The sequence below is a fragment of the Callorhinchus milii genome, unplaced genomic scaffold (assembly GCF_018977255.1).
Source record: "Callorhinchus milii isolate IMCB2004 unplaced genomic scaffold, IMCB_Cmil_1.0 Scaffold25, whole genome shotgun sequence".
NCBI classification, from domain to species: Eukaryota; Metazoa; Chordata; class Chondrichthyes; order Chimaeriformes; family Callorhinchidae; genus Callorhinchus; species Callorhinchus milii.
In genome coordinates this window covers 6,741,478-6,754,335 of record NW_024704766.1, presented here as the reverse complement: position 1 = coordinate 6,754,335, position 12,858 = coordinate 6,741,478, and the positions used below count along the sequence as shown (strand labels likewise).

General features: G+C 42.5%; 1 protein-coding gene across 1 annotated transcript in view; it reads left to right on the top strand.

Annotated features, from left to right (window-relative positions):
* Positions 1-12,858, top strand: part of sik3 (SIK family kinase 3) — a 145,162-nt gene that overhangs the window by 126,608 nt on the left and 5,696 nt on the right. The window contains exons 16-21 of the mRNA XM_007907315.2: positions 3,074-3,236; positions 4,049-4,174; positions 5,173-5,273; positions 6,070-6,185; positions 6,677-7,043; positions 7,561-8,459. Coding sequence (XP_007905506.2) covers positions 3,074-3,236; positions 4,049-4,174; positions 5,173-5,273; positions 6,070-6,185; positions 6,677-7,043; positions 7,561-8,459 — 1,772 coding nt within the window. The remainder of the gene's footprint in view (positions 1-3,073; positions 3,237-4,048; positions 4,175-5,172; positions 5,274-6,069; positions 6,186-6,676; positions 7,044-7,560; positions 8,460-12,858) is intronic.

The following is a 12,858-nucleotide window of genomic DNA, read 5'->3' as shown; positions in this document are numbered from 1 at the left end:
GCTTTTGCTTCCTTTTACAGTAATAAGAGGTTTTACTATATGATGAATGAGCCTACAGCATGCAAATCTATTTCCACTACATATCGGCACACCGGTCATATCAAACATATCTGTTACTGTTAATGGCTTGTAACTAATATAATAGGACTCATAGCATGCTATAGCCACTTGCACAGTTCATTGGAAAAAATCATTCAGCTGCATTTGGTAACACAGACTTGCCAACATTCTCATATGCAGGCAGACAGCTGTCCTGATGCACACCATTTGCGTCAGGAAATATCCTCTTTGGTCATTTGTACAGTATTTAAAAAATAACTGCTGTTTGAGGTTCACCGAGGCTATGCTCGTTTGTGTTTACGTTTTTAGCAACTTTACACTTTCCTTTAAAATAAAAGAATCAAAATATATTTAATAATGTGCAGAAATGCTACTGGAACCAACCAGCAGATAGAAGCAAACGTGAAGGCTCAGAGCACACACACAGGTTGCAGTGCTGATCGTGTTATTTCCTACAGTTGGCCAGATGGACTCTGGACACAGTGTGGCAGCGTTGTTGCCACGTTGGAACTCTGCTGTTGGAGATAAGTGAATCAGATCTAAACAATGAATGCTGTTCATAGCAGCAAGTTCCTTATTACAACTGTTGTATGTGGAGTTCATAACCAGGAGACATATTTATAAGATAGCGAATAGGCGATCAAAAAGAGATTTAGGAGGAACTACTTCATGCAGAGAGTAGTGAGATTGTGGAGCTCGCTGCCTGAAACAGTGTGTCTTGGGGCGTTCTCATGATGTGAAAGGCGCCATACAAATATAATTTGTTGTTGTCACACAGCTTGCCTGAAGTGGTGGTCGAATCATACTGTTAGAATCATTCAAGAGGAAGCTTGATGTTCACATGGGAGATGGGAATAGAAGGGTGTGGGAGGGAGTAAAGGAACAGATGGAGACTTGTGTGGAGTATAATCACAAGCACGGACTGGTTGGGCCGAGTGGCCTGTTTCCGTGCTGTACATTCTTCGTAAATCTTTGTATGGTCACTTGGGAGTTCTCAAAGCCCTAGGATTTTGAACAATATTCTAAAGTTCTACGAGTTGGGAATAGGCATAAATCAGGTTTATTTTGTGTGGTAGATTGTTTTCTGATTTTGTAACCTGTGTTCAGTATGTGAATTTTTAATAAAAAAAATTAAATCTACTACTAAGAGAAATACACTCAGAGAGCAGATGGTGTTCCCCTTGACATGTTAAATTCTAACCTTGCACTATGATTTCTGAGTATTCAATATATCAACAGATCTTTTAACTGACATTTTGTCAAACTACTGTATAAATACCCCAATACTTAGAGATCTGACTTTTATTAGTTTTGCAAGCGAGATTTCATAAATATGAAAGATTTATAGCGCTACCGGTAAATGTGAGAGGGCCCATAATAATAATAATAATCCTTGCATTTGATATTGCGCCTTATCACGTCAGTTGAGACGTCTCAAAACATTATACTCAAAACACTTCACAGAATATATTGTAAAGTAAATTGACTGTGTATTTTGTGTGCCACACGATTCATTGTAAATATGCAAGTGTCTATACTTGCATACTTAGAATGACATTTTCGGTGATTTATTGCAGGGCATCTGCGGAACAACACTCTGGCAGAGAGTCCGCATCTTTTTAATTACCACTGTAGTTATAAATTATATTCAAATTGATTGCTCTTCCCAACTCAGCAAAATGACAGTGGCACTGTGGTGTAATACACAATCTCATAGCAGCAAGTAAATGGATGCCAGTTTTTGGAATTTTTATTAACTTCAAACATTTACTGAGATGTAGCCTCAGGCAAGCCCTTAGGAAAGCTAAAGAGTCAACAATGAGAGCTTAGTTACTGAATTGAATTTAAGCTTCAGGATTTCCCAGTGATTTCAGTGTCTGAGCACGGCAACCTTAATAGCACTGGCCCAAAACTTTACTATATATGTAAATCAGCTTATCGATGTTGTGATTCCAGATACAGATAGAGAACTGAAGCTTCTCTGAAACTGACTAGGAACTGTGTTTTTCAAAATGTCTACAAGGATCACATTTCTTGAGTTGTGTTGGAATGGGTTCATGTCAGAAAATTTATATGTTTTAAGACAAAATGCCAATTAAGTGAATGTTTACACAATAATAATAATGCTTGCATTTGATATAGCGCCCATCACATCGTTGCGATGTCTCAAAGCGCTTCACAGAATATATTGTCAAGTGGATTGACTGTGTATTTTGTGGGTGAATCGGCAGCCAGTTGCTCACAGCAGCGTCCTACAAACAAAGATAACAACAACAATACTGCCAAAGAAAAGATTTTCCATCATTTTTTGTGTTAAGGGGCCTTGTTTTTTGTGCTGAAAAATCACATATGGTTTTCCACAAATGATCTACAGTGGTATCTGGATAAGGCCATACCAATGACAACAACTTGTTTATATGCGCCGTTTACACAGAATGGGGGCTTGGAACGCTTACTATAATGAAGGCAAGAAGGTATTTTCAAAAAAAATCTCTTGACACTGGGGAAATATTTAGGGCAAGTCATTGTTCTACAGGAAATGCAGTGAGTAGTATGTGAGAAAAACTTGTGAGGGTATTGATGTCTTCACACATGACTGCACCTGGATTTCTTGTCTATTTGAGTTTATTTCGGAAGCAGTAGGGTTGGTGTGTTGTCATGATTTCCCGTAGTGTAATGGTCAGTGCACTCACCTTGCAAACAAAAGAACCCAGGTTCGATTTCCGGGTAGTGCGAAACCTTAAGCAAGTTTCTGTACTCCACACGCCTCTGTTTATCTTAAGTAGGAATCCAGTTGTAAGTCGATTGGCGGTTTGCTATCTGGGGGTAATAATCCCCCTCCAAAAAATATGGTCACTCAATCCACGACTGTTTGTGGGACACTGCTGTCCATAATTGTCTGGCTTGTTCTACCCATAAAATACAGTCAATTCACTTTATAGTATATCCTGTGAAGCGCTTTGGTGTCTCAATGACGCAAGGATTATAATTTCTGCTTTTTCTGCTGTTTCAGGGTTTGTTACAAGGACCCCAACACTCTACACCTTCCGACCGAAAGGTTCTCTCCAGTCCGCCGCTTTTCAGATGGTGCAGCGAGCATACAGGCGTTCAAGGCTCACCTGGAGAAAATGGAGAAATGCACAGCCACCAACAGTAGCATAAAACAGCTGCAGCAGGTAGATAAAGTCACTCTTCGTGAACAAGGAAACCACATTTGCATATTTCTAGTTTGCTGTCGGCGGTCGGGTTTTCAGCCTCTTTGCCGCCACCCTTTAGAATTTGGTTCCACCGTCCCTTCACCTTGCCTCCTCCCTTGCCTCCATCAAGGCCTGTCTCAAGACCCTCTTCTTTGACCGTGCCTTTGGCCACTTTCCTACTCCTACCCTCCCTGCCCTCCACCCCTCCTGATCCCAACCCCCAGCTCAGGTCCAAATCCCTGATTGTCCAGCACCTTGGGTCTTCCTCCCGACATGAAAGACGCTGTGCAAATGTCATTTATTCTTGTTGTTGCTGGAACTTCCTTGGTGTTCATCAGAAATTCAATATACACTTGGCCATCAAATAACTATTGATGATCAATATATTTTAATACTTATATTAGACCCAGCACTCCTTTTACGTTGTCTCATTGGTCTAGTATTTTCAGATTTGGGATTAATTGGTGAATGAGGTTTGTCATGTTGTTTAGTTGCTTGATACTACAGGGGCAGTGGGACTGGAGCTGCCAAATGGCCTCTTTCTGTGCTGTAAGATTTTATGATTCTATTATTCCAGAAACACTTGTACTTGTTTCTTCATAGAATATTACAGCACAGAAGGAGGCCATTCGGCCCATCGTGCCTGTGCAGGCTCTGGAAGAGCTACCACTCCCCTGCACTCTCCCCTTACACCTGCAATTTTTTCCTTTTCAAGTACCTATCTAATTCTCTTTCGAAACTTTTCCTTATGGGAGTTACAAAGGCAATAGCTGCTTTATTTTTGTGTTCAGGAACATGAGCATTTACAAAAGATGTACGGAAATGCCATGGACGAAAGGTTTTTAGAAAAGACACAGCAACAGCACATACTTTACCAGCATGAACAGCAGCACCAGATCCTACAGCATCAGATTCAGGTACCGTCAGAGTTTACAGTTGTACACATGTAGATCTGTGCACTCGTTTATTTGATTAATTCACCTATCCTTTGTGTGACCAATCTGGTAACATCCTTCCAGCAATCTCCCCCTCTGTCCTCAAAATAAGCATTCCGTTGGCCTCGCTTTTAAGAATTCCTACGTTCCTTCACAGGGGTAATAATTCCTTCAAAATAAATAAAAAATAATAGGGTCACTCAATCCACGACCGTTTATGGGACGGTGCTGTGCGCAATTGGCTGCCGTATTTCAAAATATACAGTCAATTCACTTTACAATATATTCTGTGAAGCGCTTTGAGACTTCTGCTACCTCTTAATGCCCTACCATCCTGCCCGCTCCCTCCGGTCAGCGGGCTCCGGCCTGCTTCATGCCCCTCGCCCGCCCCACCGTTGGTGGGTGGGCCTTCTATCAATCTGCCCCCACCCTCTGGAACTCCATCCCGCAATCCCTCCACCTCGCCCCTTCCCATGTCTCCTTCAAGACCCATCTCAAGACCCTCCTCTTCGATTGTGCTTTCAATCACTCTGCTTCCCCCCCCCCACCGCCCTCCAATCCCGACCTCCAGCTCTGGTCCGAAACTTTTGACTGTCCAGCGCCTTGGTACGTCCTCCCGAGGCGAAAGGCGCTATACAAATGTAATTTTGTTATTGTTGTTGTTTTTGTCTCGAAGATGTGATAAAGCACTATATCAAATGCAACGTTTATTTGATATATATTCTTCTTATATTACACATTTAACTTTCTTCATGTGCATGAAGCAACTGACCAGATGCACCAAAGTGCATAAGACCCTCAATTGGAAGCCCATGGTAGTGTGAAGTGCAGACTGTAATTCCCATTTCTCCCCCTCCCAACTCAAAAAATATACCCACAAAATATACAGTCAATTCACTTTACAGTATATTCTGTGAAGCACTTTGTACTATTAAATGCAAGGATTATATGTGCATCTTTTCCTCTGGAACAAACTGTAGGAATGTATCCGACCACCACAGCCTTCACCCCCACTGTCGACGGGCTCACTAGGACAGCACATGGAGAACCAGCCAGCTCTAATCACTCACCAACTGCAAAGGTGAGTCATCCTCATCTCAGCATCTGTTTAAACCTGTTCAGTCAGACAGACAGATTTGTTACTCGTGCCAGTAATCCTCCTCATTGTGTTCTGCTGGGATTTTTGTCTATTCTCAGCACTGAAAAAGAGTATTTTTGTCACTGGCAAGGTTATTATTTCAAGGATTAGGATTCATTATTTTTAGCATTTTAATGAAATTCTGCATTAAGCCAAATAATTTATAGAACAGTACAAACTACACAATTTAATGTTTGAATATCAGTGACCATTTTCATGCTGTAGCAGAAAAGACTTGATTCAGTTAGTATTATGAGTGTTATGAGAATACATTTCCCCCCCTCTTACTTTATGATTATGTGTAAATTAAAATAGAGGTAAATTATACTATATAACTCACAAGCGAGAATATAACTCTCGAACCTGGATTTGATTCCCGGACAGGGAAAATGTTTTCTTACTCCACATGCCTCTCTTCACCTAGTAGTAAGTAGGAGGCCAGTTTTGAGTTGATTGGTGGATCACGTTTCCGGGGGTATTAATCCCTTGAAAAAATATTATAATACTAATTTGGTCACCAAACACACAGCCCCAAAAATACAGAATCAATCCACTTTACAATATATTCTATGCAACGCTTTAAGATGTCTCGAAGACGTGATAAGGCGCTGTATCAAATGCAAGGATTATTATAATTATTTTGCAGAAATGCAATTGTTGGGTTAAGCAATTCAGATGCAGTTGCTACGTGCTGTATTACCTAATTGATCTTACTTAAGAGAACATGTTTTCTCTTTAGGTTACGAATTCAGCATGAGCAGTCAAGTCCTCCTCCCAACCATCCCAGCAACCATCTGTTCAGGCAACCTAACAACAGTCCTCCCCCTGGCACCAATGCCATCATGCAGCCCAGCAGTAAGTAAACTAAACATACACGACTGTTTGTGGGACGCTGCTGTGCGCAATTGGCTGCATAGTTTGGCCCACAAAATATACAGTCAATTCACTTTACAGTATATTTTGTGAAGCGCTTTGAGACATCTCGGGGCGAAACCTGGGGCAAGTTTCCTTACTTCACAAGTACGCCTCTATTTACCTAGCAGTAAGTAGTAACCCGGTTGTTAGTCGATTGGCAGATCATTTTCCGGGGGAAAAATTGGGTCATTCAATCCATGACCGTTTGTGGGACAGTACATTGCGCAATTGGCTGCAGAGTTTCGCCCACAAAATCCACTTTACAGTATATTTGTGAAGTGCTTTGAGACGTCTCAACGACGTGATAAGGTGCTATATCAAATGCAAGGATTATTATTGTTATATAATACCCTATTTTCACGAGTCTTGCCAAGTCATTTGCTTGCTGATTTTTTAAAAACAAAAATATATCTGTGTTTTCAATTCTTCAGGTTGTGCTGCACCTCCATCCCAGTTTCAAGGCATGCCTTCCCACAACACACTGTACCAGCAGCCCAGCAACAGCCCGCCTCCACCAAACCTCGCCCTGCCTCGCATGAACATGCAGCCGGGCCTGTCCCAGCAGCCGACGACACAGCAGGTTACAATCCAAGTGCAGGAGCCGACGGATATGCTGAGCAACAGCATGCTGCCGGGTGGTGTACCCGCCATGCTCCCCTCACACCCCCGGGCAATCATCAGCCCCAGCAACCAGATTCCCCTGCAACAGCGGACGATGCACATCCCATCTCACGGGCTGAGTGGGCAGCACAGGGCACTGGCCAAGCAACTCAGTGCTGATAGTGCAGAGGCAAGCGGGTAAGGTGGCACGATGAACCTAATCTCTTGCTTTTTTAAATGTACCGCAGTGAAGTGTCACGGTTTCCCGCTGAAGAATAGAAGGGTGGTTAGCGTGCTCGCCTCGCAAGCGAGAGGACACGATCAGGGCGAAACCTTAGGCAGGTTTCCTTACTCTGCATGCCTCTGTTTACCTAGCAGTGAGAAGAAACCCGGTTGTTCGTAGATTGGCAGATTGCTCTCCAGGAGGTAATAATTAATCCCTCCCAAAAGAGAAAATAATAATTGGTCACTCAATCCACAACTGCGTGCATGGGACTCTGCTGTGCACAATTGGCTGCTGTGTTTCATCCACAAAAATAACATAGTTTACAATGTATTCTGTGAAACTGTTTGAGACGTCTCAATGACATAAGGTGCTATATCAAATGCAAGGATTATTATAGATGCAGTACTATTTGAGTGAGCTGTTTGATGTGGATAGATGCGAGAATAACTAACCTGCTTCTTACTCTTGTGTTTTCTGCCTTGTTTACAGTCGACCTATTAGCCGGTTCTCCCCTTTGAACTATGAACAGACTCACTTACATCCTCACCACTTCCCGGAGCAGTTTCGGGTTTTACCCGGCAACTTCAACCCAGCGGCTGCGTTCTCCCAAGCACAGGTCCTGAAAATTGCACAGATGGACCAGTTTTCCAGTTTAAACCCGAGCGGGCCTAGGAAAAGCATTCTACAGGCAGAGCAGCAGCAACCAACGAGTTTCACCTCGTTACTACACCAGGCTCTGCTTTCTCCAACGCCACATGACTATACCAGACACCAGCACGTTTCACAGTACGGTTCCATGATCCCGGGACTCCTGTCGCCCAGGCATTCACTGACGGGACAGCAGGACGCACGCTCTGTCGACCTGGCGCATTTCTTAAAATGTCACCAGCGGCAGAAGCAGCAAGAGTACGACTTGCTGAGGCACATAAACCAAGGGGTGGGGGAGGTGGGAAACATGGCTCCCAACCTGTGCGGGCAACAGCAGACTCTGTCAGAGCACCAGACATTGAACTTGCCTTACCAAAATACAGACACCTACCATCAGCACCACCATTTACTGCAAGTCATAGGCCAGGACCACATGACACAACCCCCTTCCTCAACCAAAGGGTGCAGTTTTGTACACCACCCTTCTTTGATGCACTCTGAAAGCATGGAAGAGGATTGCGCGAGTGAGGGGCATGGGGAGGGGTATGAGTCCAACACAGACTGCACTGACACGTCCACTAAACGCTGCCAAGACAACCCGGCACTGCTTAATGCAATCCACCGCGGGGAAGCAGAGACACTACTGGCAACTATGAATCATGCACAAGAGATGGGTGTTGCCCAGCCTTATAGTCATCAACCAGGCCCTGGCTTTGCCAGAAATAAAGTGCCAAACAGAGGTGAGCAATCCCAAGTCAATGTGGTCGTGTGGGACAGATACAGCGATGTCCACACTATTCAGTCATCTGAAATCTCTCGTGGTCCTAGCATTAAAACCTTTAATGTCAGAAACATTTTTGTCACTCAATCCACGACTGTTTGTGGAGACACAGCTATGCGCAGTTGGCTACCGCTTTTCACCCACAAAATATACAGTCAATTTACTTCACAGCATTACGTGATAAGTCGTTACTTCGAATACAAGAATTATTATTATTAAAATGTAGTGTTGTTCGAAATTCTTAAATTCAGTCTGGGAAATTTGGAAGCCTGTTTCTTCAAAGAGCTGCGTTCAACCGGCTTCAAATTATAACTAAAAAATAAGATTTTTTTCACAATTCTGAACAATCTTATATTTTTATGGTCTTAATATTAAAATCTTGGGGTGTTTTGTACCACTGACTCTGACAGGCTTATTACAAAAATTCCAGTGGGTTAATCAGAGACATATGGATCACTTCGGTTTCAGATTGCACAACTGCTCTTACTGATAATGAAACACACAAGCAAATGGGTACGATTTTCACACCCGTTAAAAGGAGTTTTTTTGACTTGCCTCTGCTTTGGAATCCGTCCGAGATTCAGACAGAATTGTCAGAGTAAATGGGAGGACTTTACAAAACACAGCACATTATGAAATGAAAAGCTGGTTTAGCCATCCTTGGTTTGTATGAGGATTTCAAACTTTATTAGGAAGAAGTTTGAAACTTCACTTTGTATATAAAATGATTTCCTTTCTAACAAGTTCCGTGCTGCAGTATATCAACAACAACAAATTACATTTACACGGTACCTTTCATGTCGGAAGGACGACACACAGCCCTGGGCAGTCAGATTTGGACCCGATCAGAGGGTTGACATCAAGTGGGATGGAAGGCAGGGAGGGGAGGGTTAGGAGGGGTCAAAAAGGAGGGTCTTGAAGGAGGCAAGGGAGGGGAGCGAGGCGAAGGGTGTTTGAGATGAATTTCCAAAGGGTGGAGGAAGAGAGTTTGAAGGCCATGACCGTCTCTTGCATGCACTCTAATAATAATGATAATAATAATTTAAAAGTAGGTCTTTTTTTAAAGTAATAAAAAATATTCAACAACCAGTTCTAGGTAAAATTATAATGAGCTCAGGAAACAATTACCTGGATTCTAAGAACTGCCAACCATAGGACAACATGATTCCCAGCCACTGTCATAATGGTAACTCCCTCCCACAACTGTGGTTTACATTTCTCTCAGCACTGAATTTTCCAGGAAGCAACTTCAGGCTAATTCTCATTAAATTGATAGTGATTAGCTTTAAGATTCTTTTGTGACATTTTGACGCACATCAGAGGCTCGAAGCATCTGCAGAAACAACTGGTACTCGCAGAAATAGATCAAAGCCGCATCCTTCCATCAAAAGGAAATTTTAAGTATGAGAAATGTTAACGGGTGCAACGGCCAAGTTGCAATCGGATGATGGGATTCTGGGAACATTTATAAACTTGTTTTGCTGCAGAAAACCATTATTGGATTAATTGACATCCCGCAGTTATCCATTCCTCTCGATTCCAGAGTGTATCAAAACATTATGTCCCATAGAGTGGGAGTTAGAGAACTTGCCTCGCAAGAGAGAGGAGGCGGGTTCTATTCCCTGGTGGGGTAAAACCTTAGGTTGCCTTACTTCACACACCTCTGTTTAACTAGCAGTAAGTAGCAACCCGGTTGTTAGTCGATTGGCGGATCGCTTTCTGGGGGTAATAATACCTTTTCAAAAAAATTTGTTCACTCAATCCACGACTTTGCGCAATTGGCTGCTCTCTTTCATCCACAAAATAGGCAAGTCAATTCACTTTACAATCTATTCTGTGAAGCACATTGAGACATCTCAACGATGTGATAAGGCGCTATATCAAATGCAAGGATTACTATATTATATTTACGGACAATGGCTACTCTCTCCCTGAGAAGAAACTAGTTGACTAGTTGTCCTGCAAAGTGTTTTTAAGCTAAAGCTTAACCTTTTGAGCCTTCCTCCCCTGTCCTCAACTGACACAGTCTGGTAGACACACCAGAGGCTATCGCTTCTGAAGAGATTTTAAAATAAGTGCAGGCTGAACAATGTGTGGCATTTAATGGTTTTGCAAGTAACGACAAGGATAATCATTATTAAACTGTGTATTCAGACAGACAGCTGTTGAAACCTAAGTACTTATTGGAAATGCTACCGTTGTGAATATGTGAAATGATGTTTAATCTAGTATTCACAGGGGCTGCAGGTTTGCTCCAATGAGAATCATTGTGATTACAGGTGTCTGGAAAAGTCCAGCTGATAGCAATGAGAGCAGATGGCGGTATTGACTGAGGCTTTGATAGTGGAAATAGATTAGGGGAAAATCTCAAAAACCATCTGCAAATTCTGTAGTTGTTGTTGTTAATTAACCAAAGTAGAATATCTACAGAAGTGGAACCTTTGTTGTCAGGCATTCCTTGCTTCGTGCTGACACTGTGCGCTCTGGGACACTATCCTACGTGAGCGGTGCTATATAAATGCTACAGGTTTTTTTGTCCCACTTCTTGTCTTTTCCCTAACCCTTTGACCATTAAAGTAGTTCGGACCAGTTGCCATTACCTTAAACATGGGTAAACTTTAATCCTCGCGTCTCCCGAGTTTTCAAGTTGATTTGAACACAATAGGGAACTTAGTGTTTGCCTAAACTCTGAGGAATACTGTTAAACAATGCGCTAAATATTACTGAATTTGGATGATTAGAGCCGTAAATGCTGTTAATGATATCACACAGCACCAGGGTAACCTCAATCATTGCCCTTGTGAAGGACTTGATAACCCCAGGATGAAAAAACGCTTATCCTAGCTTTAAGGAACAAAGGCTTTCAGTCTTAACTTTGCTTACCTTGTGAGTTTTCTGCTGGCTGTCACAAATCTTTTGCAGGCACAGCCCCCCACTCTTGTTTTTAGTAAGAGTTTTTTTTTAATTTATTCATCTGATACACAGAATTAAATGCAGCCAAGCATTTTAGGGCAATCTTGTAAATTAGCATAATTGAATATATAATACTGACTTTGTGATCTAAGCACAAGAATCTGTGCATTGCTTTGTAGTAACATCCTCATGTATCCATTTCATATTGCGTTTCGCCCACAAATATGCAGTCAATTCACTTTACAGTATATTCTGTGAAGCGCTTTGAGACATCTCGATGACGTGAAAAGCACTATATTAAATACAAAAATTATTATTATTATCCCTCATCAGCAGCCATGCTCTTAGCCACAAAATTCCCCTGAGCTTTGGAACTCTCTACTCCAATCCCTGTTCCTTACCCCTTCCTTCCCCTGTTTTAGATCTCGACTGAAGACCTTTCTCTTCGACCATGGTGACAGTCACCTTCTCCCTCCCCCCAGCACAGCATCAGGCTCACCACTATTGGGTGAGAACCTGCCCCGTGTGAAGGGCGCTGTGTAAATACATGTTGTTGTATACTATAAATCTTCCTAATTTGTTGCTATTCCATTGCTAGAAACGGGGCGTTTGCCTCCTCATCGCAATAGCACGCTCGTGGCACAAATACAAACTGCGAGAAACTAATCTGTCAGTAATCGACGAGAGCGATCGAGCAAATACCTCAGTCGTACGTTACATAAGTTGGAAGGAAGTTCCAGAGCACACAGACGCTGGGATAAAGTTCACCCTCATGAATGAACATTCCATCTTGAAATGCTATTTTGGCAAGTGGGGAGTCGGAAATCGATCTCTTGCCAAATTTTCGAGAACAAATTGCAACTGTGGTTTTGATGCAGGAGTCCTACTTCATACTCTAATAACACAGTGACGGGGGAGGCCTTTCAGCCATTTTATTAGATCAATTATAGTGTTTAAATTCCATTTCCTCAACTTTCTCTCCAATTCCTTTAATATCCTTGCTCTCCTAAATATCGGTTTATTTGAAATACCTTCAGCACCTGTGGCTGGTGCAGTCCACATTCTCACAATCCGCTTTGTGAAGAAATGTCCTCTATTATTATTATTAATAATTATTATAGTAATTTGAAGTTACTCAGAATCGATCAAACATTTTCCTCCTGTTTCCCCTCATTCACTTTTACCTCTGACATTGACGGGTAATTTGGTAGCAGAGGATCTGATGGTGCAGAGCAGGGTGGGGGGTCCAACCTTTGGCTGCCGAGGGCCGGATGCCCTATTTCAGATACTTCCATGGGCGGCATAAGCAATATTTTCGTGCTTCCCTTCCAGAAACATAACATTTCTGGGTTATTGAGGGAGGGAGCTAGTGGATCTGATGAAATGAAGGGTGGTGGAGGTGTGTGTGTGTGAAATCGTCCCGCCACCACCCTGGTGTAGAGATG